This window comes from Crinia signifera, chromosome 3 (genome assembly GCF_055691185.1).
Source record: "Crinia signifera chromosome 3, ASM5569118v1, whole genome shotgun sequence".
Classification (NCBI taxonomy): domain Eukaryota; kingdom Metazoa; phylum Chordata; class Amphibia; order Anura; family Myobatrachidae; genus Crinia; species Crinia signifera.
In genome coordinates, this window is record NC_139219.1 from 302,379,770 (window position 1) to 302,399,969 (window position 20,200).

Sequence of the window (20,200 nt, forward strand, 5' to 3'; positions counted from 1 at the left end):
TGGCTCCGTCTTCACAATCCCCGTCTTGATTGGAAGACATCCGAAATCCTTTCCTGGGATCCTTCCTGCTCTGGTACCTGTCTCCAAAAGGTACTTCCAGCTCGTCATTCTTCAGCCGATGCAGCAGACCTTCCGCCTCTTCCCTACCAAGAGTACTCAGATGTATTCAGTAAGTCTGGCGCTGATGTCCTACCTCCTCACAGACCGTGGGATTGCCCTATTGAACTCATCCCAGGCAAAGAACCACCCAGAGGTAGAACCTATCCTCTCTCTATTCCAGAGACTCAAGCCATGACCAGTTACATCAAGGAAAATCTGGCAAAGGGATTCATCCGTCCTTCGACTTCTCCTGCTGGCGCAGGATTCTTCTTCGTCAAAAAGAAGGATGGAGGCCTACGTCCCTGCATTGATTATCGCGGCCTCAATGACATTACAGTAAAGAACCGATATCCGTTGCCTCTCATCACCGAGCTGTTTGACCGTGTCAGCGGTGCAACCATCTTTACAAAACTCGATCTGAGAGGTGCATACAATCTCATCCGCATACGAGAGGGCGACGAGTGGAAGACGGCGTTTAATACCAGAGACGGCCACTATGAGTACCTCGTCATGCCCTTTGGGCTCAGCAATGCCCCAGCCGTGTTCCAGCACTATGTCAATGAGATCTTTCGGGACATTCTTTACAGTCATGTAGTGGTATATCTCGATGACATTTTAATCTACGCCAATAACATCACAGAACATCGTTATTGGGTCAAAGAGGTTCTGTCCCGGCTGCGAGCTAATCATCTCTACTGTAAACTGGAGAAGTGTGTCTTCGAGGTGAAGTCTATACCCTTCCTAGGGTACATTGTCTCCGGTTCCGGTCTTCAAATGGACCCAGGAAAACTGCAGGCCATCCAAGATTGGCCAATTCCCTCTTCGCTGAAAGGTATTCAACGTTTCCTGGGTTTTGCCAATTATTACAGAAAATTCATTCGTAATTTCTCTTCTATTGTGGCTCCCATCACTGCCTTGACAAAAAAGGGGTCGAATCCAGCGAAGTGGCCGGCAGAAGCCATCGAAGCCTTCCATCTGTTGAAACAGAGGTTCACTTCCGCTCCTGTCTTAAGACAACCTGATACCACCTTGCCCTTTATTCTCGAGGTTGATGCCTCCTCCGTGGGTGTTGGGGCAGTCCTCTCGCAGAAAGCGCCCGATGGTCGTCTTCATCCCTGTGGGTTCTACTCCCGTAAGTTCCTGCCTGCAGAGCGTAACTATGCCATCGGTGACCAAGAGCTTCTCGCCATCAAGTTGGCATTAGAAGAGTGGAGATATCTTCTAGAGGGCGCTGTTCATGAGATCACAATTATCACAGACCACAAGAATCTTCTGTATCTCAAGTCTGCTCAATGTTTAAATCCCCGTCAAGCCAGATGGACACTTTTCTTTTCCAGGTTCCGTTTCAAGCTGTCGTTCTGTCCAGGGACACAAAACCGAAAAGCTGATGCCCTTTCCCGCTCATGGGAGCAAGAAAGTGAGTCTAAGTCCACACATCAACACTTTATTATTGATCCAGTGGCATTCTCCGCAACGAGAGTTTCTAATCTCACGCCCCCTACAGGGAAAAGATATGTAAAGCCAGCTCTAAGAAAGAAGTTGCTCTGTTGGGCGCATTCTTCAAAATTCGCTGGCCATGCAGGCATTCAGAAAACTTACGAGTTTATCACCAGGTCCTACTGGTGGCCGTCCCTCAAACAGGATGTACAGGACTTTGTTTCCTCTTGTGCTAAATGTGCTCAGCACAAGACCAGTCGTCAGTCTCCTCCTGGGCAATTGATGCCACTGTCAGTGCCACATCGTCCTTGGACGCATATTTCTATGGACTTTGTAACTGATCTTCCAGAGTCTGACAAGTTCACCACCATCTGGGTGATTGTTGATCGGTTCACCAAGATGGCTCACTTCGTTCCCCTCACCGGTCTTCCGTCAGCTTCCAAGCTGTCCCAGCTCTTCATCAAAGAGATATTCAAGCTTCATGGACTGCCTCTCGAAATCATCTCCGATAGAGGAGTCCAATTCGTAGCCAAGTTCTGGCGAAGCCTGTGCTCCCTGCTTCAAATCAAGCTAAAGTTTTCCACAGCCTACCACCCTCAAACCAATGGCCAAACGGAGAGGGTGAATCAGGACCTTGAAGCATTTCTCCGCACATATGTCTCTTCTTCCCAAGATGACTGGGCTCAACTCCTTCCATGGGCAGAGTTCTGCCATAATAACCAATATCATTCTTCATCTAATGTCACTCCATTCCTTGCCAACTATGGGTTTCATCCTCGAGTTCCTGACTTCACTCTGCAACCTGTGTCCTCTGTTCCAGCGGTCGACACGACCATCCGGCAATTCGTCAAATCCTGGAAGCTTATTCGTTCTTCACTCCTGAAGGCTTCAAGCAGGTACAAAAAATTTGCCGACAGGAAACGCAGAGCTGTGCCAGCCCTCCGTCCCGGAGATCGTGTCTGGTTGTCAACCAAGAATCTTCGATTGAGAGTGCCATCGATGAAGTTCGCTCCCCGATATATTGGTCCTTTCCCAGTTGAGCGAGTCGTCAATCCAGTAGCTTACAAGCTCAAGTTGCCGCCCTATTTGAAAGTGCCAGCTACATTCCACATTTCGCTGCTCAAGCCGCTGGTCTTGAATCGCTTTCATTCCAAGCTCCCCAAGGCTCCTAAGGTTTGCACCCAGCGTGGAACAGAATATGAGGTCAGTAAGATCTTGGACTCTCGCATCCGATATGGTCGTCTGCAATATCTGATCGATTGGAAGGGCTACGGCCCCGAAGAACGATCATGGACCAATGCCATCGATGTCCATGCTCCCAGACTCATCCGGGCGTTCCACTCCAAGTTTCCCCGCAAGCCTAAAAGGTGTCCTGGGGCCACCCTTAAAGGGGGGGGTGCTGTCACGATCCGAGCTGTCAGACAGACTTTCTTACCGGCTAAGTGCCTTCGCAGGTTCAGCTTGCGGTCCAGACGTCACCTCTGCCGGCGTCCTGTCTGCCGTGCGCCATCATCGCTGCCATCCTCCAGTCTGCTCAGCGCTGCTGAGTCCGCGGCTGCGCGGTGCACCGCTCTCCTTGTCCCCAGTGACAGTATCCAATGCACGCCAATCCACCTGTCCGCCGCCATTGCTCCCAGTATCCAGCATGGTGTGCGCAAACATACTTTCCCGCCATAGCCTGACATGGGGGCTGCCATGTTTTCCCAGTCACATGTCATTCCCATCCAATCCTGTGTGATCTGATCTCCCAGTCATACCTGCCCGGCCAATCCTGGCCACCCAGTGGGTATAAGTATGCTGGGAGCTCTCAGATCAATGCTAGTGCTTCAGTAGTCTCCTGTATATGGTCAGCTGTCCTTGTCTCCGTGCAAGTGTACTTCTCCGCTGGTGTTGTCTCCCATTCTGCAGAGCGTTCCAGGTTATTCCATCTCCTGTCGACATCCAGGTTATTCCATCACCTGTGAGCCTGCCTCGTCAGCCCAGCGGTCCAGCCTAGCTCCAGGACTCTGGTCCTCCGATGCTCCTGCATCATCCATCTCCGATGTTCCACCATCGATAGTCCGATACTCCGGACCCACAGTCAAGCTTCCGTCCGTCATTCCGGACCCACAGTCAAGCTCCTACCTTCCGTCCGTCATTCCGGACCCACAGTCTTCATCTCCGATATCCATCCGATGTTCCACCATCGATTCCACAATTCATCATCCCTGTAAAGTATTGCAATCTGCATGAACTGTTATTACTCCTGCATACTTTACTGTCTGTACCATTACAACCTTCTGCATAATAAACCTGGTTGTATTTTTACCTCTGACTACTCATTGGCTCTGGGTGCACTGTCGCGCAGTTCATGCGCAGGGGTCCTCTCCAACCTCCCCGGTTCAGGTACCGGTCCAGGTCCCCACCAGAGGTCTCAGTCTTGTCGACTGAGTCCCCTGGTGTGACAAATAGTTTACAAACACGTCATCTTTATGAGGCTTTATTGTCTAAATTGGAATGTCAGTCCCTATGTCCAGATGCTTCCAAGTTGTCCACTGGTGGTGACACCTGGAGTATAGGACAAGCACAGGAAAGTATCTGTGGGTGGAGACAAATCACATTACTTATAGAATCACGAGACAAGTCTCTACATTTTGATAATTCCATGACATAAACGAGGTTCTGGTGATATTGGTCGACCCAATTGAACTCTGTAATCAGGAATAGCCGGCATTGGGAAATGATCTCCTCTTCAAGCACCGGCCCATGAAACTCCTTCGTTGATGTCACCCGCCCAGCAGGGGCGCCAGGGTACAAAATCCCAGGCACGACCTGGCTATTTGGTCTAAAATCTGTATTAGAGATCCAAGCAGTAGACAGACAGCTCCGCCCCCACTCCAGTGCTCTGCCTCTCCTGTCTCTCCCAGCAACCACTGCTGCTGCCGCTATCACCAGCAGGCTGCACTCCCTCGTATACATGTAGGGGCACATGGCTGCCAGCGAGGGCACTCCCGGGTCCTGGGGCTTCTGAGATGTAAGAAACTTGTAGGTAAAACAGGCAGTCAGAAGCCCAGGACTGAGTCTGTGAAGAACCTCTTATAAACAAGTGCAACATGGGAGCATAAGGGGGAAGGAGGGGAGCACTGAGAACAGACTTTATGGGATGTGGATGGGGAGAATAGGGGAGCACAGTGTAGGATGTGGACGGGGAAAGGGGCAATTAAACACCCACTGCCTGTCCCTAGTCACCCTCTGCCTCCAATTTCCATCCTCATTGCCCTCTGCCATCACATCCTCCTGTCGCCCTTGCCATTCTCAATTACCATCTCCTGTTAAATACTGCCATTTCCTATCACCCACTTCCAACCTATGCTTCTTTTGTCACACTCTGCCTATCCCTAGGCCATCCCTCTGTCACCCACAACCTCTCCCAGTCACCCTCTCCCTGTCATCCTCTGCATCTCCATGAAACCACTGCCTCAGCCTCTGTCCCACTGCCACCCTCTGCACCTCCCTGCCACCCACTACAACCCCCTGTCAACCTATGTCAACCTCCTCAATCACTGCTTCCATACCATTCTCTGCACCCCATCATCCTATGCCTCCTTTCACTCCCTAGTCACCCACTTCCACTCCCTAGTCACACTCTGCCTCTCCTAAGTCATGCTTTGCCTCTCTCTATTATCACCCTTGTCACCCTCTACCACCTTGTCTCCCCCTGTCTCCCAATGCATCTCCCTAGTCACCACCTGCCACCCTCTGTATCTCTGCCATCCCTCTTCCACCTCTAGCACCATCTGCCTCCCCTTGTCACCCTCTGCCTAGTCACCCAGTGCTTCATCATGCCACCCTCGGCATCTCCCTGATAGACAATGCCTCAATCTCTTCTAATGGTTAGCATTACTGCCTTAGAGCACGGAGGTCATGGGTTCTATCCCCATTATGGCCCTAACTGTGTGGAGTTTGTATAGTCTCCCCGTGCTTGCGTGGGTTTCCATCCGTACTGCCCCAATAACCAGTCTTATTTTAATACTGTTTCTTCCAAATGGTAGAGCTCTGCAAAGTATGTTGATGATATATAAGTACATGTTAATAACATTTAGCTATTGTAAATTAACATTTTGAACATTCAGCTGGGAATGCAAATATTTTGAAAAGAGTTACATTTAATAGGGACCAAGTATAAACTGGACAGGAGGGGGGGGGGGGGAGTGTCTGTGACAGCTTTCAGCAGGAACATGGGAAGGGGAGATTACAGCCTCCCTCCCTGTATGGTCCAGACAGTTCTGGTTTTTACTACATCTCCGGACCATAGAGAGAGGCTGTAATCTCTCCCTCCTCGTCTCCTCTGTGTCATCCCCCAGACAGATCGCCCACCCCCCCCCCCCCCACCCCCCCCTGGACCGGACGCTAGAAACTCTTCAATTTATTTATTATTCTTTATTAACAGTTTCTTATATAGCGCAGCATATTCCGTTTCGCTTTACAAAGGCGACAGTGATACAACAAAACAGGGTATTTACAGACAGTCAAAATGTAGGAGGGCCCTGCTCGCAAGCTTACAATCTATAGGGAAATAGGCATTGATACATAAGGATAGATACTGTATTATTTATTGCATCGATTCCACCAGAATGCAAGGTTCTGTGACTGGTTCTGGAATTTGATAAGCTTGACTGAATAGATGAGTTTTTAGGGAACGCTTATAGGTTTGGAGACTGGGGGAGAGTCTTATTGTGCTTGGGAGGGCATTCCACAGAGTGGGTGCATGGAATGGCAGAGATTGATGGCTCCGGCATTACAGGGTCTGATCCAGTTCTGGTTTTTACCCATACCCATTTAATATCCAAACTTCAGCCAAAGCCAATCTTAGCTCTTAGTGTGAGAGATGTACTAAGCCTTGAAAAGTACATTCAATCAGCCAATCAGCTCATACCTTTCATTTTTCAAACACAGGGGTAGATTTATTAATAGACGATCAGGGGAATCTGCGCTATCCCCGTGCATTATAGCAGGGGATAGCGCTTCCCCTGATCTATCACACCCGCCGAGCGTTTACTCTAACGCCGGCGGTGTGGGGCAGGAGGCATAGCGCAGGGGCGATATTTTGCACTGCGCCCCTGCCTCCTGCCAGATTTATGAACGGTCAGCATCGCTGTCGACTTCGCCAGCTGCAGACGGCGATGCCTATACCTAACAGCAGGGACAGCGCTGTCCCTGCTGCTGGGGCTGAGCTGCGCTGGGATCTCGCGAGACTAGCGAGATCCCGCGCATGCGCAGTGAGCCGGCCGGGGGGGAAGGAGACGGCGCATCAGTATTAACTGATGCGCTGTCTCCAGGAGGGACATCGCCGGAGGGGGGAGTTAGCGCTCCCCCACTCCAGCGGCAAGATCTTAATAGATCTTGTCGGTGTCCCCTCCTGCTTCGCCTCGCTAATGAGGCGAAGCAGGAACTGTTATAGCAGCGCGATAGGCGCCGCTATAATAAATCTACCCCCCAGCCTGTGACATGGTAGTTCGCAGGTGATTGGCCAGTGGTTTATCACTCTCTATTTTATTACTTTTCAAGCTCAGTACATCTGACAAAAGCAGGGACGTTTTGTGTCAATCACGTACTTTCATTTAGCATAAGAAAGAGAATGTTTTTCAGTTCTTCTGTAATTCTCAGTACTTTATGGCACCCTGCAATTATATCCAGGATCCTCCAGTCGTGATGCCGTCAGTAGAATAATGTGAGAGCATCATCTTGTCTGAGTGCACCGCTATCTCTTCAGGAAGTAGGAACAGTATTGTCTGACATACAGTTCTGACTGTGATGTTCTTGTACAGCTTGTAAACCATGGGGAGTCTCAGGCTGAAGGATCACAGACTTTTAGTCACATCTTTTATAAGGTGTCAGCCTGTGGTCACTGGTGGTGTCTTGGAAATAGCTGCTGGCAGGTTGCTTCCTGTAATATATCAGCTACAGGGTCAGATCACACAGTGAAAGAGGAGGAATCTTCTGTCTGATTGCAGACTCTCAGTGTTCCAGTGCACACTGCATCATTCATATCACTGCTCTGTCCCACAGCACAGGCTCACTTGGATTTTGCCTCTTGCCCGACCAGCATGACAATTCTTAAAATACAACGTTACACGTGAGAGTACAGACCAGAGGGATACGCGCTTTAGGAGACCTTAGGAATCTTTTTTTTTCGTTCACTTTGGAAATTTTAACATTTATTTTAATTTTTTGTTCCTATGGAAGATGGGGAATTCGTATGCTGGACAACTCAAGACAACGCGCTTTGAGGAAGTTTTGCACAATTCCATTGAGGCATCTCTGAGGTCAAACAGCTTAGTTCCCCGTCCCGTCTTTTCCCAGCTGTATTTAGAAGCCGAACAGCAACTCTCATCCCTAGAAGGTAAGAACCGGTTCCAACGTTGTTAGATTCTAGAACACACTTGTGGAATATACTCCTAAATTTACAGATGCATGCTCCGAATTCTAGAGTACATTCACAGCTTTCTATAGTATATTGCCAGGATCTGGGCTTCTAGATTACAAAGATTTCAAGATCTAGAATACAGCCAGGGTTCTAGACTATTAACAAGTTTCTACATTGCATTTTCCAACATAGCGGTTTATTTACTAAAATGCGACTTCTGCTACAGATGGGATGTTGCAAGGGGCAACCAATCAGAATGTAATTCTTTATTTTGAACCTTCTAGAAGAAACATATGTTGTTTGAACACTGCATGCCCTGGGTTCAACAACCTATGCACTCTAGAATCAGGATGCTGGGATACATTGCCAAGATTCTAGAATGAGATGTAAAATGTATGGCATTGTAGAGGGTTTGCTTCCTGACAAAATTGCTATGTGATTTAATATATTCAGTGTGTAGTACATTTTTGGCATAATAAGTATAGAAAATAGAAACAGTAACATTAAATATTAAATTAAGTCATTTAAGTTGAATAGTATGTTGCCGAAATTGGGAATCAGGGAGGTTTATGTGTCCCATTTTTCTTTCAAATTGTATTACTCGTTTAACTTGTTTTGCATTTCAGTTTAATTGTTATTCCTGACAGAGGCATTTGATTGTTAACTTTATATACATTGTATCCTTTAGACTGCTATGTATTGTCAGAAAACACTACTTTTAACACTTATAGGGCGAGATGTACTAAGCCCAGAAAGGAGAGTGATAAACAACCAACCAATCAGCTCCTACCTGCTATTTTTCAAACACCAGCCTGTGACATGGCAGTTGCAAGCTGATTGGCTGGTGGTTTATCACTCTCCTTTGTATCACTTTTCAAGCTTAGTACATCTGGCCCATAAGGTCAATGACAGCATTAAAACCAGCATTATAAAGTATAATGAAACCATTGTCATTATTGAATAATGGTTTTTAGAATTCTTCTCATTTCAGAGATAACAGTCCTGGTGGTTTTCTGATTAAACAATAAAAGGGAAATTTACTAAAACGGGACTTGTAATTCACATGGGATGTTGCTACTGGCAACTAATCAGATACTATCTATTACAGGATATTCTAGAAGGTGCTAAATAAACAATAAGTAGATTTTGATTGGTTTCCCATAGCAACATCCCATGTGAAATGGAACTCCCGTCTTAGTAAATGTCCCCCTAAATCATGTGCACTTCTGCTGTCAGTGGAGACATGTCACTTATTACTCTATTACAGACATACATTACTTGTATATTCCATTGATCGTGCTTTCTGCAGGAACCTGATCCTTTCTATGTTCCCTCATCACAGATTTTATGGCTTCTAGAGAGTTTCAGTTTGTTTTAGCAGCTGCACAGCAACAATCAATATAGCTGCACAATGTCATTCATTTTGCATAATCTACATCTTTCGATGGTAGCTGACCATCGATAGATGTTGTACGTGCTCGCATATATAAAGTGACTATCGGGTCACATATATGCGTGCACATCTGGGAGGAAATGGGCAGGCAGCTGACATCCGGTGATCCGGCGCGCACGTCACATGGCGATTTCCGTGGGAACGCCCAGCATTTTCATGGGCGACTACCCTGCCCCCCCCCCCAACATCTGCAATCTGTTCGCCGTGCCCGCATGCACCCTGCACTTGTGCAACCATCGGACCCCTTGCGAATGAAGGGGTCTGAATAAACGGACCTGAATAAGTTGTCACCTACCGCTTTATCTCTACACCAGGTTTAATACATCTGCCCCTATGATAGATAGATAGACAGAGACACATAGATAGATAGATAGATAGACAGAGACAGATAGATAGATAGACAGACAGACAGACAGATAAGGTGCGTACACACAGGGGCGATTTTGTGCAAAATCGCGGGAAATATGGTCGCTGAGCGACTATATTGCCCGCAATGGGAGTGTGCACCGGCAATATATCGCCGGGTGCGCGCTCCCGTTTTTGCCCCTGTGGTGATCGCTGGTCGCAGGAACATGCTCCTGCGACCAGCTGATTACCACTGCCGGGCTCCCCCCGGCAGTTTCTTTTTCATCAGCGACCATCTCTGGTCGCTGATGTAAAGTAGAAACTGAGCAATATATCTCCCCCGTGTGTACACAGCAATAGATAGATAGATAGACAGAGACACATAGATAGATAGATAGACAGAGACCGATAGATAGATCGATAGATAGACAGACAGATAGATAGATAGATAGATAGATAGATAGATAGACAGAGATAGATAGATAGATAGATAGATAGACAGGGACACATAGATATATAGACAGAGATAGATAGATAGATAGAGATAGATAGATAGATAGATAGATAGATAGATAGATAGACATAGATAGATAGATAGATAGATAGATAGATAGATAGATAGATAGATAGATAGACAGAGACACATAGATATATAGATAGATAGATAGATAGAGACACATAGATAGATAGATAGATAGATAGATAGATAGATAGACAGAGACACATAGATAGATAGAGACACATAGATAGATAGATAGATAGATAGATAGATAGATAGATAGATAGATAGATAGATAGATAGACAGAGACACATAGATAGATAGATAGATAGATAGATAGACAGAGATAGATAGATAGACAGAGACACATAGATAGATAGACAGACAGACAGACAGATAGATAGATAGATAGATAGATAGATAGATAGATAGATAGATAGACAGACAGAGATAGATAGATAGATAGATAGATAGGGACACATAGATAGATAGATAGATAGATAGATAGGGACACATAGATAGATAGATAGATAGATAGATAGATAGACAGAGATAGATAGATAGATAGATAGATAGGGACACATAGATGGATAGATAGATAGATAGATAGATAGATAGATAGATAGACAGAGACACATAGATAGACAGACAGACAGACAGACAGATGGCAGGGGGCAGCAGCACCTTACAAGATACAGAAACAGTAAAAACAAAGCAAGAAAAAAGGGACTTATCAAACAGAACATTATAGGACATGACTGAGAGAATGAACATTATAGGACAGAAACAGAATTTGTCAGCAGATAAGAACCTCTTGTTTATAAACCTTGCTGCATCAGCGTCATAATACCCGAATCAGCAGCAAGGTGGCAGAACCCAATGGATATGTGCCATTGTGGGCAGTGGGGAGGAGATGATGATAAAAAAAGGGATGAAAAAAGAACATGGAGGAAAAGGGCCCTGCTCGTCATATGGGATAGCCAAATAGATCATTTGCATATTGTTTTCAATATTAAAATAAGAATGACCAACCACTTTGACAGATGCACTCTCTTGTAAGCGATTGTACCGAAGGAGTATGAACAGTAGTGGCAGTTGCCCAGCGACAGTGCCATATGTGTAGTAATGTTCCCGGCTGTACTGCTGTGTATTTTGTCTCTATGTAAATAATTGTTGATGATAATAGTAGTAATAATGATACCCATATTATCATACATTCAGGTGCACTTTGTATATTGCAGGTACTCACATATGTGTTGGTTTGCTTAGCAGAATACTACTTGTTTGCCTTTTAAAGTTAATACCTCTGAACTCTTAGAACAAATAACAAAGACCCAGTAACATTGCTGAGATTAGCCATTAGGATATATTCCACTCCCTGCTTTTACTGAAAGGGAACAAAAGCTTTGGAGGATTCAGTAACCTTCATGTCACATAAGTGCGTGTACATGTGGTAGGGAATATAGATTGTAAACTCCACTGGGGCAGGGACTGATGTGAATGTTCAAATATTCTCTGTAAGCGCTGCGGAATATGTATGCGCTATATAAGAAACTGTTAATAAATAATAAATAAATAAGTGTACTGGTTGTCTGCTTCCAAATGATAGGGGCCATGAAATAACAACAGGGGAGGTTCATCAAGGCTTACAGAGAGATAAAGTGGAAAGGGATAAAACACCAACCAGTCAGCTCCCCACGGCTTTTTGGGGATGTTCCCTTATCCCGCCTGGGGACGGCAGTGTCCTGCTGGGCAGGGGGGCGCAGCGTCTATTCCCGTAAGCAGAGGGGCTGGGGGCTGGCCAGCAGCTTACAAAGCCACTAGCCATGCCACCACAGCGGCGGAAAACATGGGGCGTGGCCTCGCGGAATGTCACAATGTATAGACCACGCCCCTTGATGCTAGGCCACGCCCCCCATTTCAGGCGTGCGCCATTGGCTGATGTCCCTCCTTGCTTGGAATCAAAGTTGGGAGGTGTGCTTTATCTCAATCCACTTCATCTCCCTGTAAGGCTAATGGGTCCTACACTGGGGGCGATTTCTAGGCATTTTCTAAGCGATCTCTCTAGATTGCTTAGAAAATGCTCCTACATTGCTCTGTGTGCTGGGGCCATAGCAATAGCCATGCGCGGCCCTGCGCATCGCTATTGCCCAGTGAGTAATATCCAGCATGCTGGATAAATCTAGTTTATCGCCGGTCAGGGCCAGTGTTCTCACCGGAGAACACTGGCCCTGACAGACTGCTCAGCACATGGTGCTGACACATCACTGTGTGCTGAGCGGTCTTGCTGAGCGCTCTTGCTGAGTGCTCTGAGCGATCAAGCATCACTCAGAACGCTCAGCACATCTCCCCGCTTGTGGGCCTCATTAGTTAACAATCCCTATCTTTGTTCGGTATATCATCATTAGATGTAGAATTATCATTATACAATAGTCTAGTCAAAGGGGAGTGGATACATGGAATAACCTCCTGTCAGAGGTGGTAAAGGCTAAGGGGGGGGGGGGGGGGTATTCAGCCGTGACGATTTTTTCCAACAGTCAGAAAAATCTGCACTTTTTTGCAGTTTTTTCAGTTGAATTTAAAAATCCACCTGTTCAATCCAAGTGACGATTTTTCAACTGTCGGAAAAATGGTCGATCCACGTGTCTTAGTTAAAAATGCGGATTTCTCCGACTATTGTCCGCCGATGCAGATTTGACTGCAAACAAAGTCGAGCTTGCATCAGCGTAAAAACTGTATGAACAAGGCTGCGTTGAATAGGTACTTCCTGATTTTTCAGCTCGTTGAAGAATCAGGAAAACATTGAATACCCCCCCCCCCCCCCCCCCCCCCCAAGACAGTAGAGCAATTTATATATGCTTGGCATAGGCATTTGAACATATTTACAAAGAACTAAGGATCAAATAGAATTGAGGTAATGGTTCTCAAGTGGTTCTTATCTGCCGTCAAATTCTATGTTTATGTAATTTTCTGACTTTAAATTTGATTTTTTATTTGACCTATTGGAAATTAGTACCTACTTATGGAATATATGTTTATTGTTTTGTTAGGGTGCGTGTAAAGTTTTATAATTTGAATCCAATGTCCAGTCACGTTATGACGTATCTGGGACACAGCGTTTTCTGCCCTGATTATTGTACACGAAATGACTGACCGATGGCTGGAGATTGTAGTGCAGAGAATACATTTCCCTAAGGCTCCATTCTTAGGCAATGTATATTGGCTTCCGTCTCTCACAATGGAGGCTGTAGGAGGTGAAATTAGCATTTGCTTTAACAGCCTGAAGCTTACGCAGGCAAAGTGCTTGTTACTCTCACAATGCTTGTCTGACAAACTCTCTTTCATGTAGCAAACTCCACTAAACTTCTGCCACTAGATTAAAGCTAATTCTTTAACGCAGGAGAGGAAAGTGAAAAGAGCCGCACTTCAGGGATTCAGAGAAAGTCGGCTGAGTCTGCTGCTGCTGTTGTCGGCGGAATATTTGTATTTTTTTTAATGTAAAAATGGTCGTTCCCCCTTTGTATTTAGCTTCAGACACTGAGCTGATGTACTAAGCTTGAAAAGTGATAAAGCGGAGGGAGAGAGAGAAAGTACCAATCTGATGGCTCATAACTGTCATTTGTCAAACACAGTCTGTAACATGGCAGGGTGGAGCTGCTTAGTACATCTGGCCCACTGTGAGGACTCGGAGCACTAAACTTAATGATAGTAGGGGGGGGTTCTACTGAAGATGTTCAGTTCAGGGTGGGTATTCAATTCGGATTCCGACTGTTGGAACGTACCGACAGTCGGAATCCCGGGCTGTTATCACTCAGCTCGACTGTAACTCGACAGCCGGAATTCAGTGTTCCGGCTGACGAGTGTCGGAAAGTCGACATGTTGGCGAAAACGGATGCAGATTATCGAAAAACGCCCGTGATTCGACAATCTGAGGCTGTTTCCGACAAAACAGATCCAACTTGTTTTAAAGTCGGATCTGTTTTGTCGTAGTACGCCTCCAATGCTGTCAGAAACGGCAGCATTGAATAGGTGACGGCCGCGATTCCCGCAGGTGGAAATAACAGCCGGGATTGAATACCGCCCTCTATCTATTATTTTCTAGAAGGTGTTAAATAAATAAGAAGCGGAATCTGATTGGTTGCTATGGGCCACATCCCATCTTCAGTAGAACGCCCATCTTAGTAAATTTACCCCCTAACCTTTCGGGTTATAGTGATATCCAGGCTTGTGCACAGGTGCCTTAATTAGTACAGATGCTTGTTTGCCGCATCCGCGGTAGTCGCACGTGGTGATTGCCGTGGCAACGATGAACGTGGCTATATCTGTAGCTCAGTTTTTCAAATGAACCACCTGTGCTGAAGCCTGGACATCATGTGACCTGAGATCCAAGGTTGGGAATGCCGGTATAGACTCTAGGGATAACCCCCAGTATACACAATATGGTCCTCTTTACTTAGAAGGGCGCCCATCTCGGGCATTGAATGCACTAAAAAATCAGGTGCGATGCGACAGACGAGATGCCCGAGATTTCCCATAGGGAACAATGTTAAATGTCTCAATTGACCCGATTTTCCTGTTCAATGCCTCAATTGACCCAATTTTTCCATAGGAAACAATGTTAAATGGGCCACAGAGGACAAATAGGCACCCTGAAGTGAATAATGGCCACCCGAATTGTTAACGCCACCCCACGATCAACGTCAACCCGAAGCGTGGCGAGCGCAGCGAGCCCGCGAGGGGCGGCGGTACGCGTCCTACGACCTTTTCATACCCCCACTATCCACGTCGGCGTGGAGTTGAGAATAGAAAGTGTGGCGAGCGCAGCGAGCCACCGAGCCCGAAGCGTGGCGAGCGCAGCGAGCCCCGCGAGGGGACGCGGATACCTTCACAGGTATTCGCGTCCCCTCGCGGGCTTCACAGCTGTCCGCGTACCCTCGCGGGGCTCGCTGCGCTCGCCACGCTTCGGGCTCGGTGGCTCGCTGCGCTCGCCACACTTTCTGTTCTCAACTCCACGCCGACGTGGATAGTGGGGGTATGAAAAGGTCGTAGGACGCGTACCGCTGCGCTCGCCACGCATCGGGTTGACGTTGATCGTGGGGTGGCGTTAACAATTCGGGTGGCCATTATACACTTCAGGGTGCCTCTTTGGCCTCTGTGGCCCATTTAACATTGTTTCCTATGGAAAAATCGGGTCAATTGAGGCATTGAACAGGAAAATTGGGTCAATTGAGACATTTAACATTGTTCCCTATGGGAAATCTCGGGCATCTCGTCGGTTGATCGCACCCGATTTTTTAGTGCATTCAATGCCCGAGATGCCCGAGATTTTTTACTAACGATGCCCACGATCAAAATCGTGGGCGCCCTTCTAAGTAAAGAGTACCCACAATATTTCTAGGATTAATATCTGTAATTGTTCTGTAATAAAAGTATAATCATTAGATCTTGTGAAATACAGTACTATATGATCTCCCAAATTAAATCACTACTCTGGTGCAGAATCTTACCCCCTTTCCTTCTGAACAATAGGAGGTAGGTAATATAAGAGAAGTGCAAGATGTCAGCCCTGAGCACATCGATGGGTTAAGCTCAGGCATTGCATGAAAAAGCTCAGCAAACAGATATTTAAAGCTCAGTCAATGAATGGGCAAAGCTAAACCCATGCGTGGGTAGAGTTGAGCAAATGGATGGGTAAAGCAAGGCCAATAAATGTATAAAGTTAGCCCAAAACACGGGTTAGCTTAGCCAATAGGAGGGTTGATCTCAGCCAGTGCATGGGTAAAGCTGAGAAAATGGATGGGTAAAGCTTGGTTAATAAGGTGGTCAAGCCCAGTTAGTAATGTTTAGCCAATGGGTGGAAAATATTCAGCCAGTGGATGAGTAAAACTCAATGTATAGGTTAATGGATGTGTGACGTTCAGCCAGTGGATCAGTAAAGTACATCAGTAGATGGCCAAAGCTCAGTCAATGGAAGGGTGAAGTCAATCAGTAGAAGAGCAAAGCTCAGGCAATGCATGGGTAACGCTCAGGCAACGCATGGGTAACGCTCAGGCAACGCATGGGTAATGCTCAGGCAACGCATGGGTAACGCTCACATACATTTTGTATAGCTTCCTTCCAGCAAGTCTCCCTACCAGTAACACTGCGGGGGTCCCATACACAGGAAGTAAATGTCAGCACTGTGTGACGGGGAATTCTGACCTAGACTGCAAGCTTCTGAGGTTTGCCGGTACAGCTCATTGGATCATGACTATGACCTTGTTCCTATTCCACCTTCTGTCCCTCACGTAAGTCCTCTCTTCTGCAGGTGGTGGTGTGGATAATGATGATGATGAGGAAGACGATGATGGATCAGGATCAAGTAGCTCTACCCACTCGTATCAGAACAAGCCGCCCCCCGAAGGCTGCTGCACCACCGATGGTGAGCACATTGTATAATATAAACACAAAGGTTACACCAATCATAGCAAAATACTGACAACAAAAACTAAAGATACACTTATACATTTTGGCCTTTTCCACCCGATTTCGACTCATAGGGTCGCGAAAACAGGTGAAAAGTGTAAAATTGTATGTGCCTAACCTCCAATTTTGATCCATCGCGCATCGGATTGGATCTGGAGATCGCCATGGCTACCACAAGGATTTGTTCATCTGTCTTATGTGTATTAGGTAACAGATACGTGTTTCCCCTATTCACTGCCTTAAACCACGTGTGCAATAACCATTGTAAACTGTCTAACAATTGGACTCATTTCTCTGCTCCAGGTTTTTGTCAGGCCGGTAAAGACTTGAGATTGACTTCTGTGCTGGCTGACCAGTTCGACGTGCCTCCTGGATTTCTACTGGTGGGCGCCAAGTCCCCTAGTTTACCGGATCATATTTTAGTGTGTGCAGTGGACAAAAGATTTCTGCCAGATGATAATGGCCGCAACGCACTGCTAGGTACGTCTATAAGTAGCTGTCTGTATCCCCATCACTGAGATGTTCTGCTGAACACATGGACACAATGATTAATGTGTCTCCTGGTCCAGAACTACAGGTACGATGAAGTATGAAGATAATGAATGAGAAGATAATGAATTGAGACTTTCATGCAGCGCTTCCATTTTTAAACCTTTTGTGAATAAGAATCTATAACATGGCGGTTCTCAACTCATGTCCTCAAATACCCGGTATGGGTCATGTTTTCTGGATTTCCTTCCTAATGCATAGGGGACAGGAGAAAGAAATTATGGAACAACGGCCTGTTTGGGGTACTTGATTAGAGCTGAGAGTCAGTTTTAGAATATATTTTGGTTATTTATTTATAGGACTATCACCCATTGGGTGGTATTTAATCTGTGCCCCAATTTCCGCCCAGTGGAAATATCGCCTATTCAATTCTGCAATTTCCGACAGCGTTAAAGGCTTTCTGATTCGGCTTTGAATCTGAATTGTTGGAAACGGCCATTAATTGTCGAATTTGCGGCCCATTCCGACAATTTAGCGAACGTTTCTAACAAATCGTGGCTGTTCTGACACTCGACAGTCAGAACATTGAATACCAACTGCCAAGTTACAGTGGGAACATGTCAAAAACGGTAGCGAAAGGGACTCTCAAGTTCTTCTTTGGGACGTCTGTGCACCTTAGTTTGGATGGATTTCTCTGTGCGGCATAGGTCTGAGAAAATAAAAAGGCCACACACGTTCCCAGAGAAGTATAATGTTTCCCAAGTGAAAGGGAGATGTAGGAATGAGGGAAGGATTTCCCATTAAAGTACGCACAGATAAAATGAGATTTCATTGTGTGGAGGCCTTTAACAAAAATAATTTTTCCATCAGCTTTGCACGAAACAAACTGTGTAATGTGTAAAACTACTGTACCTCATATAAGAACTACTGTCATTCACTAGCACCCTGTCTTCCTGCTTCTGTAGCCTTCGACTGGTGACTGCAGGGTGATAATGAAATGGGAAATCCTAGAGTGACAATTACGCTGCTTATAGTACTGAACGAATAAAGCAAAGATAAAAAAAAAAACACAATTTTTTTAAATGATCTTTATTTCAATATATAACATCACACATTCTTGTTCAGATTATGAAATAAATAAAATCTTTCCTCTTCCCTGATCCATCTTAGTTCAAATGACACATAAAAAAACATTGTATATATAAATATATACATACATATATATGTGTGTATTCACCAGAATGCCGCAGCTGACGTTCACCAGCAGGGAGGTGCTCCATTTGACTGGGACACGCGAACGTCTCACACGCGTCCCAGTTTGCTGCTGCAAAACTGCCAGAAAAACAGGTTTTAGTAAAGTACCCCCCTAGGCTCATAGTGCTGGCTGTCATCTTAAGAATGTGAGGGATTTAAGGAGCATTCCCATCCAGGCGCCCCCCCCACACACACGGGTCATGCCATTGGCTGTATATTTTATGTTTAGCAATGAAATCTCCAGCCCTTATCTGTGTGATAGATCTGTATGCATCCTGTGTAATGTGGGGCTTAATACGGCTGTTTGTAAGTCAGTGGGATTTTTTTCATTGTCCAAAGCCATCAGGGATGAGTGTACAAGGACCACTGTATCCAATTCTGGAAGCATTAAACCTGACTAAACATTTGCAGGTTTCCACCATGACAGGCAGCATTAAGTCACTTTACCAGACCATTCCTGAATCCTGTAAACAGCCCCATCCTCTTTCCACTGATCAGATAGATAATAAAATCCCAACAGAAACCTAGATGAAAGCTCAGCAATTAGTGCGGAGGAAGTCATTGTATTAATAGCACTTTAAACAAAAGCACAAAAGAACAATAAATAATAACAGTGTAAGCCCGGGCCACCAATGGGGCAGCTGCCAGACAGCTATTCATCCCCTTCACTTCCTCAATAAACTTGTCCTGTGTTCCCACTGTAGACATTCCAGACAGACGGAGATAGCCCAGGTAATGCTAGACAAGCAGGTATGCAGACTGCTGGCTGATAGTGGCTGGAACCAGACAGACACATCTGCACACTGGCAGGCAGCTGCCTTGTTTACAGCTCTTCACATAGCCAGATATAGGGCTTGCTCTCCTATATGCAGCCTATCTACTTGTTACGGCAATGAGCATTATTATAAGTGTTTCTTTATATAGCGCTACCATATTACGCAGCTCTGCTAGTGGTTCCCAAACTGTGTGCCTAGTCACCCTGGGGTGCCTCGGAATGTTTGCAAGGGTGCCTCGGGTTGGGGATCCACGACCCAAAAAAACATTATTTATGCACAAAGTGATAGGAAAAACCAGTGCTGGTGGCTGCCAATCGTAAAATGTATGGACCATTAGAACCACAGCTATGTTCCCCACCACTTAACGGAACCTGAGGGTGACCATTAAGCACAATGGGGCAGATGTATTAAGCCTGAACAAGAGATAAATGCAAGGGTGATAAGGAGAGATAAACGTCCAGCCAATCAGCTCCTTACTGACTTTTTTCAAACACAGCCGGTAACATGGCAGTTGGCAGGTGATTGGCTGGACGTTTATCTCTCCTTATCACCCTTGGATTTATCTCTCGTTAAGGATTAATACATCTGCCCCATTAAGGATTAATACATCTGCCCCAGTGTACTGATTTTTTTTTATTTATCCATAAGAAACTTTTTGACATGGGGTGCCTTGAACAAAGGCTGGTATTCTAGAGCGCCCTGTTTCAAGAAAGTTTGGGAACCATTGCCCTAAGCATTCTTTTTATCAATTGCTTTTTTTGCACATAGGGGAAGATGAATCAAACGTTCTCTAGAGATAAAGTGGAGACGTTGCACATTAGGCCCTTGTGTAATAGATGGGTTTTGCGTTTTACACTTTTACCACTCTTAGGGGTCGATTCAGTTATCTGCAAATTACTTGAGGCCGATAGTAGCTTTACGCTCTACTTATGGTACCTCTGGAATCATGGGGTTCTACGTGCAGCCCCATGTGCTG

At 45.8% G+C, this 20,200-nt stretch overlaps 1 protein-coding gene across 2 annotated transcripts in view; it reads left to right on the forward strand.

Moving 5' to 3' along the window:
• GREB1 (growth regulating estrogen receptor binding 1) overlaps positions 1–20,200 on the forward strand; it is a 125,659-nt gene that overhangs the window by 36,490 nt on the left and 68,969 nt on the right. Inside the window, exons 2-4 of one of the 2 annotated variants that reach the window (XM_083178557.1) lie at positions 7,762–7,918; positions 16,548–16,661; positions 17,009–17,185. In XM_083178557.1, the coding sequence (XP_083034683.1) occupies positions 7,762–7,918; positions 16,548–16,661; positions 17,009–17,185 (448 nt within the window). Of the gene's footprint in view, positions 1–7,280; positions 7,919–16,547; positions 16,662–17,008; positions 17,186–20,200 lie in introns of those variants that run through there. The other variant, XM_083178556.1, reaches the window with a different exon arrangement.